At 40.8% G+C, this 18,374-nt stretch overlaps 1 protein-coding gene across 1 annotated transcript in view; it reads left to right on the top strand.

Moving 5' to 3' along the window:
• LOC114659601 (retinoid isomerohydrolase-like) overlaps nucleotides 1–18,374 on the top strand; it is a 57,875-nt gene that overhangs the window by 36,055 nt on the left and 3,446 nt on the right. Inside the window, exons 7-11 of the mRNA XM_028812170.2 lie at nucleotides 1,673–1,754; nucleotides 4,859–4,991; nucleotides 8,031–8,170; nucleotides 10,813–10,942; nucleotides 14,423–14,537. Coding sequence (XP_028668003.2) covers nucleotides 1,673–1,754; nucleotides 4,859–4,991; nucleotides 8,031–8,170; nucleotides 10,813–10,942; nucleotides 14,423–14,537 — 600 coding nt within the window. The remainder of the gene's footprint in view (nucleotides 1–1,672; nucleotides 1,755–4,858; nucleotides 4,992–8,030; nucleotides 8,171–10,812; nucleotides 10,943–14,422; nucleotides 14,538–18,374) is intronic.

Raw genomic sequence — 18,374 nt, forward strand, 5'->3', positions numbered from 1 at the left:
TGTGTGATTCATCTGTACACAGCTAAAATGTCTCAGTTAATTGTTGCACCCTCCTTCCTTATGAAGTTTACATTTTATTTGACTGCAGCGTTAGACGTTCCTTTTTTTTAATCTCTCCAACTCCAAAGAAAAGGGTAAAATGAAGTGCAAATTTATAAGGGAAAACAAAATCAAAAGAAATTTCATCATTAATTGCTTAAAGGAGCTATTTGTAATAGAATATTTCATAAATCAAGAAACAGCTGTTTTACTATAACATTTCCAGGGTACTACTGGGAGAATTTTCCAACATTTCTAAAAAAAAAAAAATGTATGTCATGGTGCTCACAGTGCTTCATGTAAATTTCACTTTAGTCCTACTGCAGGAAATCACTAAACAGAAGATTTTACAATACAATAGATTTAACTGTACAATGTACAACAATATACACTCACCGGACACTTTATTTGGTACACCTGTTCGACCTGTTTAACAGAAATATCTAATCAGCCAATCACATGGCAGCAACTCCATGCATTTCGGCCTGTAGACATGGTCAAGATGACTTGCCGAAGTCAAAACTGAGCATCAGAATGGGGAAGAATTGTGATTTAGGGGACTTTGAACATGGCATGGCTGTTGATGCCAGACAAGCTGGTCTGTGGATTTCAGAAACTGCTGATATACTGGGATTTTCACACACAACTGTCTCTAGGGTTTACAGAGAATGGTCCGAATAAGGGAAAATACCCAGTGAGCGGCAGATCTCTGGGTGAAAATGCCTTCTTGATGCCAGAGGTCTGAGGAGAGCTGTTAGGCAACAGTAACTGAAATAACCACTCATTACAACTGGGGTATGCAGAAGACCATCTCTGAACACAAGTAGATGGGCTACAGCAGCATGAGACCACACCGCGTGCCAGTCTTGTCAGCTAAGAACAGGCAACTAAGGCTACCAATTGCATGGGCTCACCAAAATTGGACAATGGAAGATTGGAAAGATGTCACCTGGTCTGATGAGTCTCAATTTCTGCTGTACCATTTGGATGGTAGGGTCAGAATTTGGCATCGACAACATGAAAGCATGGATCCATCCTGCCTTGTATCAACGGTTCAAGTGCTGAACCAAACAGGACCAAAAACAATCGGCCCGGAGATAGTAACAGGTCGAACACAATGCTTAAATCCTTCCCCTCTGTACTAACTGCCCATCACTATTACCAACTATTTAGTGAGGTTCTCAGATTAGCCCTGCCATTATTATTGTGGCCTCTCGCGGAGAGCCTGGAAGAAGACTGAACTTGACTATAGATGAAATAAAAGTCATAACAAGGTTTCCATAGGTGAACCTGCAGAAGCACCATTACCAAGCTTTAAGGGGTGAGAGAAGAAGGCTTTTGTGTCCTCCGATCCCATCTGCCCTCCACCAATCCTCACCCACAAGGCAGCATTACGCCAGAACCTAATCCTATTTTTCCCCCATAGGATTAATTCTTCAAGATCCATGATTTCCATATCCATGGGGAATAATGAGAATTGACTGCAATGTGTTTTTAAAGTATAGAAGAAATGGAGCTGCTTTTGAATATTAGGGAAGTACGGATTCTAAATGAAAATGCAATCTGTCATTTTTAAAATGAAATCTGTCGTTTTAAAATGAACCAATTTTTAAAAGTTATATTTTATTTACAGACAAAGTGGATCCACTGGAAAGGGCAAAAGTAGTTGTGCAGTTTCCTTGCAGTGACAGATATAAGCCATCCTATGTGCACAGGTTAGTGGTTCATAGTTTTAATTACTATAAGAATTGCACTCTTTTGAAATATTCATATTGTATTTGTAAATTCAGCATTCAAATACTGAATTCTAAAAATGTATTAAGTTGAACCTGAAAATTCTGAGCTGAAATGTATGATTCTTACTTCCTATTGTAATAAATCCATCCATTATCCAACCCGCTATATCCTAACTACAGGGTCACAAGGGTCTGCTGGAGCCAATCCCAGCCAACTCAGGGCGCAAGGCAGGAAACAAACCCCAGGCAGGGCACCAGCCCACCGCTGGGCGAGCACACACGCACGCACACACTAGGGACAATTTAGGATCACCAATGCACCTAACCTTCATGTCTTTGGACTGTGGGAGGAAACCGGAGCGCCCGGAGGAAACCCACGCAGACACGGGGAGAAAACTTTAATACCATTTGAGTTGGTGGCTCCTGAGAACTGGACAACTCCGTGATCTGGCCAATCAGTTGGCACCTGGTGGTGGTAGATTTTCCAGGTATTGCTCAGTAGGAGCATTTGTAGCACACCCATCACTAAAATGGGGAGTTTTCACTCGCCATTGGGGAAATCACAGAAATTTTCAGTGCTGACGTCGGACTCTAGCACGTTTTTGCACTTCTGTTTGTTTCCTCGCGTTAATAAAACCTAAAACAGCTGTTAATTGAGACACTATTCACATTTCCTTACAACAAAATGTAGCCCGGCAGTAGTGATGAGCAATTCACAATTTGTTCTTTTTTGAACGTCTCATTTTAATGAATCACACAAATTGATTCAGTGGAGTTCAACAGGAGTGCTAAAGTAAATTCAGTACGCTACTAGCTGATCGCCTCCTGTTACTGTTTCGAGTGACTCTGATTGGTAACATCGTAAGTCAATCTTATTTTCTGAACCTTGTTATGCAGACGTACATTGTTTAATCGCAATCCAAATTTGTGCTTTCTAAATACTTTTAAAGAGTTAAATTAATTTTTATAATGATAAAATTAATGAAATCTTCATTATTTTTGAGCGACTGTTTTTAGTGAATCATACAAACTCATTCAGTGGAGCTCAACAGGAGTGCTATTTAACTTCAGTGCGTTAGTAATCACCTCCTGTTAACATCCTGTGTTTTAAGTGGGTCTGATTGGTAACATTCTCATTTAGAATAGAATAGAATGCCTTTATTGTCACTATACACATGTACAATGAGATTAAAAGCCGCTCCTCCAGTGCAGACATTATATGTAGAACACACAACCCTAATTTAATCTTATTTTATAAACCTTCTTAGGCAAACATACATTGTATAGTCTCCATCCAAATATTTATAAATACTTTTAAGAGTTAAATTAGTTTTTCCAGTGATAAAGTTAACACCGGTGACTTTGCTGCATAATCAACTGACATTTTAATGAATGGAGATGTGAATTAAAATGCATGTATGCAGTATAGGCTCGTTTTCATAAAAAAAAAAAATTAAAAACCTAAGCTACAGAGTGGACCAATGAGGAAAGTGTGTGGGTGGGTCCAATACTGGTGCTGCCCCTGATTCGTGAGTTGGCATTTTCAGGTTGGTTGCCAGCTGGTAATAGAGCTCTCCCATTTTGTCATCCAGATGAATATTTGAAAGCCAGCAGGGCTTACTTCACAATTACTTACTTCATAAGGGCTTCACTTACACAATTCGGTATTCAGTAGTTTGCTCTTGATCTCCTCAACTTTTGCACAAATTAATTTAATCTCCACTAGTTCGCTTCCCGGGTCCTCCCTGCGTGGAGTTTGCATGTTCTCCCTGCGTGGAGTTTGCATGTTCTCCCCGCGTCTGCGTGGGTTTCCTCCAGTTTCCTCCCACAGTCCAAAGACATGCTGGTTAGGTGGATTGGCGATTCTAAATTGGCCCTAGTGTGTGCTTGGTGTGTGTCCTGCGGTGGGTTGGCACCCTGCCCGGGATTAGTTCCTGCCTTGTGCCCTGTGTTGGCTGGGATTGGCTCCAGCAGACCCCCGTGACCCTGTATTCGGATTCAGCAGGTTGGAAAATGGATGGATGGATAGTGTCCTTAAGTATCTGACTGAAAAAAATCCTACTGGATCCTATTCATCATTTATACGTTAGAATGATGATGTACCTCAATTAGATTTCTTTACTGATGACGATTGAAAGCGTTCATTTGTGTAATAGGCTCCGACTAATCTAATCTAATTCAGGGTCTTGTAGCTTCAGGTGCAAAGCAGGAACTAGCCCTGGACAGACCGCCAGTCCTTCAAAGGGTTGCCTGGCACACATTTATGGCTAATTCGGAATCAACAATCTAAACAAAAAAGTCATCAGGAGGGTGTGACAGATGTCCAGGGACCTCGCCCCACCGGGATGTCGGAAGTACCGGAAGGAGGGCAGTGTTTTCCCTGGGCCACAAGGGGGCAGCGCCCCTGGGTTGTACAGGGGCCACTGAGATGGGGGAATCCAACCCTATGCTCCACCGTGGCCACCGCCAGGGGGCGCCTGGATAGCCCCTGGACTAGAGTATACAGCACTTCCGCCACACTGGGAAGTGCTGCAGGAAGGAGGACTGAATTCCCTTGCAGCGCTTCCGACACACCCGGAAGTGCTGCTGGATGTTAATCAGGGAGCACCTGCGACACATGCGGGGCCTGGATAAAAGGGGCCGCCTCACTCCAATCAGGGAGCCGGAGTCGGGTGGGAGAAGGACGGAGCTTGCCAGTGAGGAGTTGGAGGCGGCCGGAGAACCAGTGAGGAGTCAAGAGAGACTGAGTGTTTGGTGATTTGTACATTGTGTGTTGTCTTGGGTTACGTGTTGTAAATAAATGTGTGTGTTTTAAGACTTTCTGTGTCAGCCTGTCAGTGTCTGGGTCCAACATGTCCACAAGGGAAAAGCCACATCAGCACATGGAGAATACCACAGCTCTTCATGGACACAACTGGGTGTGGGACACTGGCAATTGCTGCTACTCAGTTTTTTTTTTATTATTATTATTAATTATTTTTTTATTTAGTTGATTTTAGCCACCAATTCTTGCTACAGTTTTCATGCTGTTTGACTTCATATTTCTCTTTGATCATCTCCTTACTTTCGCTGGCCCAATGAAGCTTTGGAATGTCAGAAAACTACTTTGTTCTGGTGGAGACCCCTGTCAAGATCCATTTACTTAAGTTTCTGGCTGCATGGAGCATTCGTGGAGCAAATTATATGGACTGCTTTGAATCGAATGAAACAATGGGGGTAAGAAATGCATTTTTCTCAGGGTGGTGGCGTTTTCAGACAAAACTAATGTCAATAATGAAAAACGGAGTATCAAAAACAGAAATGGAGAGTAGCATTTTACCGGGTATCGTGTCAGTGTGTGTGTGTTTTGTCATTCAGTTGAGTCTGACTGTTTGTGATCTCATGGAGGCTGCTCCTCTAAACTTTTGAAGTTTCAAGTTAATTTTCATTACTTCACTAGTACAGTGGCTGGTTGTAACTCAAGGTGGTTGTAAGTCAAGACTATTTTTCCCATAAGAAATAATGGAAATACCAATAATGTGTTCCGAACCGCCCACAGCAACACTTACTTAACCTTTTCATAATAAAGGGTTGTATAATGTGCATAATTTACCAAAACACCAATAAATTTTCTAATGTACTAACCAAAAAGTTATAAAAAGGGCCTAGCCTACCAGAAACAACAATTTCATACTGTACTCACCATTTAAGTTGACATCTTTGGCTTGCAGGAAGGAAGGAGGAGGAGAATGAAATGGAAGGTGGTTATTGTTTGGAAGGAGCCGCCTCATACAAATCTTTTCTTTGTAAGATTGTCGAGATGGTGGATTTCAACATGCTGTACATATTTGCGAGATCGGTCACATGAACACCACTCTCATATTTCCGCACAATTTCCTTCTTCGTTTTGATTGTGATCGCTTCCTTTACCTTCTCTTCCTTCCTTAGCAATTATCGCAATAAATTATATAAATCACTGCCCTGACCGAAATTATGTCCACAAACACATGTATCTGGGCTCTGACTGACGCTTACGAACGCTCTCGGCCGTTTGTTTACAATCGCACAAGCGGATACACGTGACCGCATTCAGGTCGTAACGCAAGATGTTGGTTGTAAATCAAAACTAAAATTTTGGTCGTAAACCAAGTTGTTCGCGTGTCAGGCCGGTCGTATATCAAGGGTCGACTGTACTGTCTGCCCATCTTAGCTGCTGCAGTCCCCTTCTCTTTTTGTATTCCATTTTTTTCAGCATCTGTTCTTATCATTACATGGTCAAAGAATTTGAGCTCTAGTTTCACTACCCACTCTCACAGTGAGATGTCTGGATTTATTTCTGTGGGTGTTGACTGGTTTGACCTTCTTGTGGCTTTTCTCCAACTGATGAAGTGTTTACTCCCCTTATGGTCCAGCTCTCCCTGCCAAATGCTGTTACTTGGAAGCAGATACAGTGCCCTCCATAATATTTGGGACATAGTCTCTTATTTCATTGATTTGTTTTTTTCTCCCCCTCTGCTCCACAGTTTAAAATTACATACCAAACAATGCAGATATTGTCATTAAATTGCACATTTCAGACTTTCATTTAAGGGGCATACATTTCAGTCACACCATTTACAAATGACAGCACATTTTCAATGTGGTCCTCCCATTTCAGGGCACCATAATATTTCGGACAGAGTTATGGCAGCTCTATTAAAGCTGTCATATTTAGGACTTTGTCACATATCCCATGTATTCAATGGACTTTCGGTAGCAAAAGGAGCAGTCATGCTCCCTAAAATGAGACAACCTTTTCTAAGAATATTTTGGTTTTATAGTGTCCTGGTCCACCTGCACGGGGCCTCTGGGACATGGGTGGTGGAGTTCAGCTGCTCTCATGGGGTGGGTTCTTGGCACTGCGGAGACAACAATGTGACATGGTTAGCGATCTCGCCCTACCTCTTCCTGGGGTGGTATTACACGCCCTAATAGAGTCCAGATGGTGATCCTCAGCCACCCATGCGTCACCGTAGGCATTCTATTAAAATGCACTATATTAACTATTTAATTAGAAACCAAGTTTTTTTTTTTGTTTTTTTTTTAAATTTCAGGTTATTTCATTTCAACATTTTAAAAGTTTAACACGGCTGCTAAAAATACGAGTTAACTCTTAATAGGTGATCTAAGAGTTATTTTGCAAATCATCTTTCGGGCAGTAGTGGAAAATATGACCAATCATAGATAGGACACGTAAACAGAAGATAGTGAGCGTCTGAAATATGAATGAAAAATCAGCATGGCGTCACAGAACAGAATCTCATTTTCAGTTAGCTTTTTATTAATTAGCAACACTTTGCATACTACTTATTTTATACAAAAAAATGATTTACAAGTGTATAATCGCAACCATCTGAATATCTCTCAACAATTATGCTGCATTCCATTTGAAATAAGTCAGAATTTCCGAGTTCCTTTTCAACTGGAACACCCCTCAAGTCGGAGTCCCAGCTCATAAACTCGGGGTTGGTCTGTCAAGTCCAAGTTTGTATAATTTCAGATTATGATGTTAATCCAAAATGGCAATGTACACCACAAACTTCAGTGAAAGCTGAAGTATTATACTGTTTATTAGCACCTCTGTCTATTTGCGTTTCCTTAAATCATAAAGTTATTCACACAGTACTGTCCAAATTCTTTCCATGGACATGTTGCTTTGGATATACAAAATACCATGTAACGTGTTTTTATCAACTGCTACTTCCAATGGAGCAACACCGAATGTGCTTATTGGCTTTCTGAATGTTTTATTGGAACGCAATCAACTCCGCTGTGAAGTCATTCCCAGCTCTGACATCCAACTCAATAGAACGCAGAATTAGTGTCTCACCACTACAAAATTCAAACGGAAACCGCGACTTTCAGTTGCAACGAATTGTGCGTGATCGAACTGATTACACTTAGCAGAGTTATCACACAGTTGGTGCACACAAAGCCGTTGTCTTGCAGAAAGAATTTTCTGTTTCATATGTCAACTACAAGATAACTCAAATATATTATATTTTTTTGTTCGGCACAGAAAAGGATTTATTATGAGTTTTGCTTAATAACAAAATGCATTTAATTAGTATATTAAAATAAGACATTTTACAATGGGACAAATCTACCTGTTTTTACTGTGGCAGTTAGTGTGTTATGTTATGAAAAGTGGACATTGAGTAGTCTGAATATGAAAGCTGGGGTAATATCTAATTGGGCTAAGATTGACACCCAACATTTCTTGTCATTTCTCTTCAGACATGGATGCATATTGCTACAAAGAAGACTGGAGAATATCACAACATCAAATTTCGGACATCTGCTATCAATGTTTTTCATCACATCAATACATATGAAGACGACGGTTTCCTTGTGGTTGATTTGTGCACTTGGAAAGGGTAATTCTGTAAATCTTCAGAATTTGTACAGACAAGTGCAGTAGTTAGTTTAATAATAGCATTGGCTGATACTTTGATTTAGGGATGGGCTCTTTTTTTTTTTTTTTTTTTTTTTTTACTATTACTGTGAGATTTATGATTGTATAATGATCATCTTCTCTCAGTTGTTCCCATTTAGGGAGGGGTCATCACAGCAGATCATCTCTCCCTGTTTTTGACATCATTTTCTGCCATACCAACTGCCTTCATGTTCTCCCTCACCACATCCATAAACCTTCTCTTTGGCCGCCTTCTTTTCCTCTTACCTGACAGTTTTTTTTTCCCCAGTGTACACCTCATCTCTCCTCTGCACATGCCCAAACAATCTCAATCTCGCCTCTCTTACTTGGTCACCAAACTGTCGTACCTGTGTTGTCCTTCTACTATCCTCATTCCTAACCCTGTCTACCCTCATTACTCTGAGCGAAAATCATAGCATCTCCAGCTCTGCCCCCTGTCTTTTCGTCAGTGCCACAGTCTCGAAATCATACAACACAGCTGGTCTCACTACTATTTCATAGACTTTCCCTTTCAGTCTTGCAGATACTCTTCTATCATAAATCACTCCTGTCATTCTTCTCCACCCTGCCTGCACTCTCGTCTTCACCTCTCTGTCACCCTCTCCATTGCTTTGGACTTTTGAACCCAAGTATTTAAATTTATCTACCTTCACCACCTCCATTCCTTCTACCCTTCCCTCTCATTCATGCTCATGTACTCCTTATTCCTACTGACTTTCATGCCCCTTCTCTCCAGTGCGCAGCCCCACCTCTCCAGGTTCATCTCAACCTGTTGTCTACTCTCACTACGGATCACAATGTCATCCATGAACATCACAGCCCACGGAGACTCCTGTCTGATCTCATCTGTCAGCCTGTCCATCACCACTGCAAATAGGAAAGGGCTCTGAGCCGATCCTTGATGCAATCCATTCTCACTCTGAACCAAGCACACACCTCGCTGCAGTCACATGGTCCTCATACATATCCTGCACCACTCTCACATACTTTTCTGCCATTTTATTTAATTTTTGATTTTAATAATATACAGTATTAATTCTTTGTTGATGACCCATACCTGTGGCATTTAAAAATAAGAAAACAGCAAATGATGGTAAATATCAGTTGTAAATAACAGAACAATCTGAAAATATTTTCATCTGTAACTTACCCTGCATTGTTTGTAGTGTTGGATAAGAAAAAAAACTTTTAAATGTCATGTTTTCCAAGAGAACGGAGATGACAAAATTTGTAATGCTGTGGGCTTCAATGTGGACCCCTGCTGAACAACAACAAACAAAATCGGCGCTGTACCATCAGTGTGGTGTCACAAAGCTTCTTGATGGCTGAACACTACATTTGAAAACATATACAGTGGACCCTTGACTTACAACCAGCCCTCGCGAACGAATTGAGTTTGTAACTCAAGACTATTTTTCCCATAAGAAATAATGGAAATACCCATAATGCGTTTTGAACCTCCCACAGCAACACTTACTTAACCTTTTCATAATAAAGGGTTGTATAATCTGCATAATTTACCAAAAACACCAATAATTTTTCTAATGTACTAACCAAAAAGTTATAAAAAGTGCCTAGCCTACCAGAAACAACAATTTCATACTGTACTCACCATTTAAGTTGACATCTTTGGCTTGCAGGAAGGAAGGAGAAGGAGAATGAAATGGAAGGTGGTTATTGTTTGGAAGGAGTTTCCTTATACAAATCTTTTCTTTGTAAAATTGTCGAGATGGTGGATTTCGACATGCTGTACATATTAGCGAGATCGGTAACGCGAACACCACTCTCATATTTCCACACAATTTCCTTCTTCGTTTCGATTGTGATCGCTTTCTTTACCTTCATTACCTTCGCTTCCTTCCATAGCAATTATCGAAATAAATTATATAAATCACTGCACTGACCGAAATTACGTCCACAAACACATGTATCTGGGCTCCGACTGACGCTTACAAACGCTCTCGGCTGTTTGTTTACAATCGCACAAGCGGATACATGTGACTGCATTCGGGTCGTAACGCAAGACGTTGGTCGTAAATCAAAACTAAAATTTTGGTCGCAAACCAAGTTGTTCGCATGTCAGACCGGTCGCATATCAAGGGTTGACTGTATTAGGCATTTGGAGATTTAAGGAGAATAATCAAACCTTAGGCAGGTAGTGTGGCGTTAGAGGTCAAAGCTTTAGACTTGAAACCCTAAGGTTGTGGGTTCAAAACCCCCTACTGACACTGTGATAACAGGATAGTCCATCCATCCATTTTCCAACCCGCTGAATCCGAACTAACAGGATAGTAAAACAAAGAAAAAAATATAACATTTGAGAGATAAATAGGTTACAAGTCAAGCCAAATAATAAATAATAAATTAAAGGTTGTCTAACTACGGGTTTCACAAGGTTCTGAAGCTTACCTGGAAAATGTTTTTTTTAGTATAACTGTTTTTAAGTGTCTTTAACCTCCTGTACATTTCTAATATTATTGGTTGTCCCGTTTAGGACTTTATGGTGGAGCTGTGAGGCAGTAATTCCATGTCAACATTGTGACATGTTACAATTTTCTTTGTTTCCTGTATTTTCCACGGCAGGTTTGAGTTTATTTATAACTACCTGTATCTTGCTAACTTGAGAGAGAATTGGGAGGAAGTCAAGAAAAATGCAATGATTGCTCCTCAGCCAGAGGCCAGAAGATATGTCCTGCCATTGGATGTGTACCGGGTGAGCAAGTCACATTTTTACTGCATGAATGTCTCCAAAGTGAGCGTTACCAGAATTACAGTATATGCTCACAGTACTGAAACCTCACGTTTATTAAATACACACATGAAGTTTCCGTGTTCTCCTGGTAATTCTCTGCATTTTCTACCCCCAGAAGATTCCCTGTTCTTATTAGTCTATAGACATGGTGTCAAGCAGCCTTTCCCTCTTCAGACAGAGATGCCCGTTTTTGCTGCTCGCCTAACTGACTGCTCTTATAGGCGGCTCTATCCGAATAGGGAAAGGGATCGTCTACGTGTCATTATACCAGGCCAAAGAGAGAACTAGGGATCAAATATAAAGCATGTGATCAACGTTGATTACAAACATTTCAGCCCAACTTAGATGGGCAGCACAGCCAGACTTTCATAAATAGCAAGAGTAAAATTTATAGGCTGCTCTTGTTGAATCTCTGTCCTGTGTTGTCATTTCTACACTGAGTGACCGAAATGTATGCAAATGCCCTTAAATGAAAGTCTGCCATGTGCACTTTAAACCACATCTGAATTTTTTGATTTGTCATTTTAAACCATAGAGTAGAAAAATCAAGGAAAAATAGTCTTTGTCCCAAACGTTGTGGAGGGCACTGTACGTTTCTACATTACCAACAAGTGGGGTATTGCCATGGTCTCCCAAAAGATGAACCTGTCCAGAAGTCCATTAGCTCATTTTTTGAAAATGGTACAAGAAGACAAAAACAAACAAAATGACCCAGCCATATGTTCCCGTCAGTGTTAAAAAAGCATTTACAATTATGCATAAAGAATGAAATAAATTGACATCCGTGTGGCCAACAGATCTCTCTCTTTCTGTCAAAGAGGAGCAACTCGGGCCTTTTCCAAGGCTGTTCCTGGTTTCAAAACATGAAAAAGACTCTTATTAAATATCTACATTCTGACAACTTAGCCTACTTCTGTTTTAAAATAACTTCTTTTTGAAATGGTGAGAATCCAACTCATTTCACATGCCATCTGAGGGCATGTCAAATCTACCACTCGCCAGAATAGTGTGATGTAATGTGATGTGATGCTACCAACTACTTTTGTTGGCAATGCAGATGATGGTCACTGAGCTACTGGTGCAAGCTTTTTGCATATGACATTGTGTTCTGTAGCACCAGAAAAGATGAAGTGGACAGGGAGTTGGAAGAATGGAGAAGGGCTTTGGAAGATAAAGGAATGAAGATAAATAGGAAGACGACAAAATATCTGAGAGTTAATGAAGATCAGGATTTAGATGTTAGTCTGCAGAGAGTGGATACATTTAAATATCAAGGATCAGTGGTAGCCCAAGATGGAAAATTAGAGCCAGATGTAACCCATAGTGTGTAGTGTGGATGGAGCAATTGGAAGAAGGTATCAGGAGTATTGTGTGATCAAAGAATTAAGGTGAACATTAAAGGTAAGGTTTTCAAGGCAGTAGTGAGCCCACTAATAATGTACAGTCATGGCCGAAATTATCGGCACCCCTTGAAGTTTCCTTGAAAATGCACCATTTCTCCCAGAAAATTGTTGCAATTACAAATGTTTTGGTATCCACATGTTTATTTCCTTTATGTGCATTTGAACACCACAAAAAAACAGAAAAAAAAAAGTCAAATCTGACATAATTTCACACAAACCTCAAAAACCGGGCTGGACAAAATTATTGGCACCCTCTACTTAATATTTGGTTGCACGCCCTTTGGAAAAAATAACTGAAATCAAGCGCTTCCTATAACCATCAACACGTTTGTTACATCTCTCAATTGGAATTTCCGACCACTCTTCTTTTGCAAACTGCTCAAGGTCTCTCAGATTTGAAGGGCGCCTTCTCCCAACAGCAATTTTGAGATCTCTTCATAAGTGTTCAATCGGATTTAGATCCGGACTCATTGCTGGCCACTTCAGAACTCTCCAGCGCTTTGTCTTCAACCATTTCTGAGTGCTTTTAGAGGTATGTTTGGAGTCATTGTCCTGCTAGAACACCCATGACCTCTGATGCAGACCCAGCTTTCTGACACTGGGCCCTACATTGCGCCCCAATATCTTTTGGTAGTCTCCAGATTTCATGATGCTTTGCACACAGTCAAGGCATCCAGTGCCAGAGGCAGCAAAACATCCCCAAAACATCTTAGAACCTCCACCATGTTTGACTGTAGGTACTGTGTTCTTTTCTTCGTAGGCCTCATTCCATTTTCTGTAAACAGTAGAATGATGAGCTTTACCAAAAAGCTGTACCTTGGTCTCATCTGTCCACAAGACGTTTGCCCAGAAGGATTTTGGCTTCCTCAAGTACATTTTGGCAAACTCCAGTCTTCTTTTTTATGTTTCTGTGTCAGCAGTGGGGTCCTCCTGGCTCTCCTGCCATAGCGTTTCATTTCGTTCAGATGTCGACGGATAGTTCAAGCTGACATTGTTGCACCCCAAGTCTGCAGAACACCTTGAATATGTTTTGAAGTTGATTGGGGCTATTTATCCACCATTCGGACTATCCTTCGTTGCAGTCTTTTATCAATTTTTCTCTTCCGTTCACGTCCAGGGAGATTAACTACAGTGCCATGTGTTGTGAACTTCTTGATTATGTTGCGCACAGTGGACAAAGGAACATGAAGATCTCTGGAGATGGACTTGTAGCCTTGAGATTGTTGGTATTTTTCCACAATTTTTGTTCTCAAGTCCTCAGACAATTCTCTGCTCCTCTTTCTGTTCTCCATGCTTAGTGTGGCACACTCAGACGCACAACAGAAAGGTTGAGTCAACTTTTCTCCATTTTAACTGGCTTCAGGTGTGATTGCTATATTGCCAGCACCTGTTTCTTGCCACAGGTGAGTTCAAACGAGCATCATATGCTTGAAATAAAACGATTTACCCACAATTTTGAAAAGGTGCCAATAATGTTGTCTGGCCCTTTTTTGGAGTTCTGTCTGACATGTCAGATTTGGCTTTTTTCCTGTTTTTTTGTGTTGTTCCAATGCACATAAAGGAAATAAAAGTGTATACCAAAACATTTGTAATTGCAATAATTTTCTGGGAGAAATGGTGCATTTTCTGGGAAAATTCCAGAGGTTTCGATAATTTCGGCCATGACTGTATGGAGCTGAGACATAGGCAGAAGAGGGAGTGTAGGATGTGGAAGAAATAAGGATGTTGAGATAAATGTGGACAAAAAAAAAAAAAATAGCTGAAGTAGTATGGACATGTGGTGAGGAGAGACAATGAATATGTGGGCAAAAGACTGATGGGAATGGAGGTCCAGGGGAAGAGAAAGTGAAGGAGGACAAAGCAGAGGTTGATGGATAAAGTAAAAGGAAGGAAATGGGCCTGACTTGTGAGAAGGTGCAGGACCAAGTTGTAATGAGAAGGTTGATGAAGTGCATCGACCCCACATAGAAGTGGAAATGATGAAAACTAAGAAGAAATTTTCTACTCCTAATGCTCATACTGTATTTCTCCAAACTAGGTAGAACAAGGCAAGAACTTGGTGTCCCTTCCCTATACGACGGCAACAGCAACCATGAGAGTTGACGGTACAGTGTGGCTAGAACCAGAAGTTCTTTTTTCTGGCCCCCGTCAAGGTAGGAGTACTGATATTCTGTTTATTGTTATTTACAAAATTAGACAAAGTACAAACTGCTAAATGATTTAGTAGCATTATATACATATAGAAGGAGATCAAAATGTTTTAAGCCTGTTACCAATTAAGGCAAACACAGGTGACATAATGCCTGTGAACACTAATAATGCACTTATTATAAAGTTCACCAAGCTTTTTGTCTTGCATTGCACAACCATTTTTGTCTAGTGGAGTTGATGCTGTCATCCTTGGCAGTGTGTGTGTCACACCAATGTAGCGCTTCATATTGGAGTAGATGTGGTAGACAAAGGGCCATGCCTGGACATTAAGGTGGGTGTGATGTATCTGTGAAAACACAATTGCACAGAGTAGTTGCCTGGAACAGCAAAGCAAAACTGACCAGTTATGTGGGCCTTTTGAGACCTATAAATAATACAGTCTAGACTCTCAACATGATGACAAACAATTGCCAGCAATGACTTTAAACATCAGTTTGTTTAATGCTGAAAAATCATCATGGATCAGTTGTTTTGAATGTTCTTTGGCATGTGGGTCATAGTAATGTAACCAAGTGTCATCAACAGCTTTGAACCACTTCTTAAATTTCTCCCACTCTGACTCAAGATTCTCATTGGAATATCTAATATAATGATGCTTCACTTTAGGAGACTTGCGCATATTTAATTGTTCATGAAGAATGTATTCAACTGATCAGTAATAATCCCCATAATGTCTGCTATCTCAAACATAAACATTATTCAATATTTAATTATAATTCACTTTACAGTGGCAACGTTTTCATTTTGCCATCAATGTCAAAGGATGGCCAGACCATCGGTTACCTTTGAGAGGGGTCTTACCACAAAAAAACTTGCAGCCCATGAAAGGTGAACTGTTCCTGGTACACCCTGACTAGTCCATAATGAATCACAAATATGCACACTGTACTCTAGCACTATACAATTAATGATAGCACAATATATATATATATATATATTTTTAATCCCTATTTACTTGGTCCTAAAATAAGGATAATAATAAAAGGGTGTCTGTCTGTGTGTCCTTCCAGCTGCTCTCTCTCTGTCATGCCAAAAGATGGCGCACCATACACATTTTTAGTAATGAACTCATTGCATTTTTCGTTCCAACAGATGGTACGTCACAACCAGAGGTGGGTAAAGTAGCCAAAAATTGTACTCAAGTAAGAGTAGCGTTACTTCAGAATAATATTACTCAAGTAAAAAGTAGTCATCCAAAAAATTACTCAAGTAAGAGTAAAAAAGTATTTGGTGAAAAGACTACTCAAAGTACTGAGTAACTGATCATAATAAATGATTTATTTTTTTTTAGAAATGTAATAAGACAGACAAAAATATAATGTGCAAGTTCTGCTATTTCCAAATAATAAAATAAAAAATAACATCTTTACAAAATAAAGATGCACAAACACAAAGTTCCAAATCTCAGTTTTTCACAACAAAGCTTCTGAAGCCAATACTTACAGTAGGTAACATGTATGTTTGAACAGTGCAAACGACTTGCAGTGACAAGACATACTAACTGTACACTGACAGTAGAATCTATATATATAATTCACTAAGTCCATGGCAAGCAAGACGCACACAAGACAGCCACGCCCACCAACTCAGAACCCCACCCACCAACAATTCACTAAACAGCCGACCATGGTGCGAGAGCGCAAGCATTTGCCAAGAATGTGTTCATTAATCAAGAACGAAAGTCGGAGGTTCAAAGAAGATCACATACCGTCGTAGTTTCAACCATACACGATGCCGACTGGCGATCCGGCGGCGTTATTCCCATGACCCACCGGGCAGCCAACCTGATAACTAAAGTCTTTGGGTTCCCTGGGGGGGGATGTGGGGAGTATGGGGAGTGTGGAGAGTGTGGAGCCTGTGGCTTAATTTGACTCAACACGGGAAACCTCACCTGGCCCGAACATGGCTCACCGTTGCATGTGAACTGTAGCGTATGGTTGCAAAGCTGAAACTGAAAGGAATTGACGGAAGAGCACCACCAGGTGTGAAGCCTTTGGCTTAATTGGACTCAACAAGGGAAACCTCACCCGGCCTGAACGTGGCTCACAGGTGCATGCGACTGAGGCGGTGTGTGGAAAATGAACAGTCAACGTGACTCACAAGTGCATGTGGACTGTACACAGACGAAAGTAATTCAGGTGAGGAGTTGGGGGCGGACACATGAGCAGGCAGTGCGTACTAAACGATGACTTAAGAAATTGGCAGACTAGAATGGCGGGGGCGGAATGGGCGTCAGATGATTGAACTTGCCTATCTAGAGGATGTAAATGTCCTAACACGGGTTCCGTAGGTAAACCTGCGGAAGGATCGTTACCGGTTGTGCAGACCCGTCGTTGGACGGTTAGGACCCGAAACCTCTCAGGCCCGCTTCCCGGCCCTCTCTCCAGAGTTCCATCTTTGCATTCACTTACAGTTGTATCCTCAAACCCACCCCATTTGGACAACTGTGTCTTTCAGGAAGTGTTCACCCATCAATACATAATTACGTGGCGTATGCTACGCCGCGGGTTTGCTAATACTGAATATTCACTTGCCCTCCAAATAGCACAGCTGATAGAAAATAACATTAGAACAAGGCAGCTTGTGCACGTACAACAAGTCTCACTTTACCTTGACTGACTGTGTCTGTGTATGTTTGGTTAAAACCTGCTTGTTCTTCATGCGGTGAAGTGATGGTTAAGCTTCAGCAGGAGTTGGCTCTCATTTTTCATGTACTGGATTGCGAGTAACTTGGTTTGTGAGTGTTTTGCAAGAAGAGCTAAAATTTTTAATAAATTTTGACTTCATAAATGAGCGAGGTCTTGCAATACGAGTAGTCCGTATACGCTTTGTCTGCCGAGCGTCACATGATCACAACTGAGCTGATGGTTCTTCTCTCTCGCGCTGCGGGATTGTGGGCGATCGTCAGTCGGTTTGCCTCACTCATATAGTCAACATCCGTACGAGCATATACTATTTACTACTGCATTGTGACGATGTGTGTGTGCTGTGATGTGCGAGTCCCCGTCTTGCACCCCAAAACACAAAGCCGAGTCTCAATACTTTAGCGACACCATGATTCTTTTCAAAAGTAAAGTGCAGGTTAATTTGTTTTATGTATTTTACTTTGTTTTGTATTAATCATTTTTATATGAATAGCTTTGGGCTGTGGAACGAATCATCCAAGTTTCCATTATTTCTTATGGGGAAATTCGCTTTGATATATGAGTGCTTTGGATTGCAAGCACGTTTCCGGAACGAATTATGCTCGCATGTCAAGGTTCCACTTGTCTTGTTTCTTTCCCTGTCTCGGAGGAGGTTGTGCCGCTATGCCGCCACAGATTGTGTGTGGTCATGTGACTGCATGGCTGTCTGATTGGTGAAGCGGAATCTTGTGATTATTGTTGCTACATCTGATTGGTGAAACAGTCATGCAGTAGATCCACTGGCAGCTTCTCTCTAGCAAAAATATTGCGCATCTAACGGAAAAAAAGTAACGATTCGAGTGTTGCCCATTGTAGCGGAGTAAGAGTAGCGTTTCTTCTTCACAGATGTACTCGTGTAAAAGTAAAAAGTATGGTACAGTAAAACTACTCTTAGAAGTACAATTTTTTAAAAGAGCTACTTAAGTAAATGTAACTCGTTACTACTCACCTCTGACCAATCTCAGACCAAATAGCATATACCAGAGACATAAGCATTGCATGGGACACTGCAAACGTTAACGCCGAGGTCTACAGTATGTTGTTTACTTAGACAGGTATCACAGCTGGTACACTATACAGTATATAAAAAAAATA

The sequence above is a fragment of the Erpetoichthys calabaricus genome, chromosome 10 (assembly GCF_900747795.2).
Source record: "Erpetoichthys calabaricus chromosome 10, fErpCal1.3, whole genome shotgun sequence".
Taxonomy (NCBI): Eukaryota; Metazoa; Chordata; class Cladistia; order Polypteriformes; family Polypteridae; genus Erpetoichthys; species Erpetoichthys calabaricus.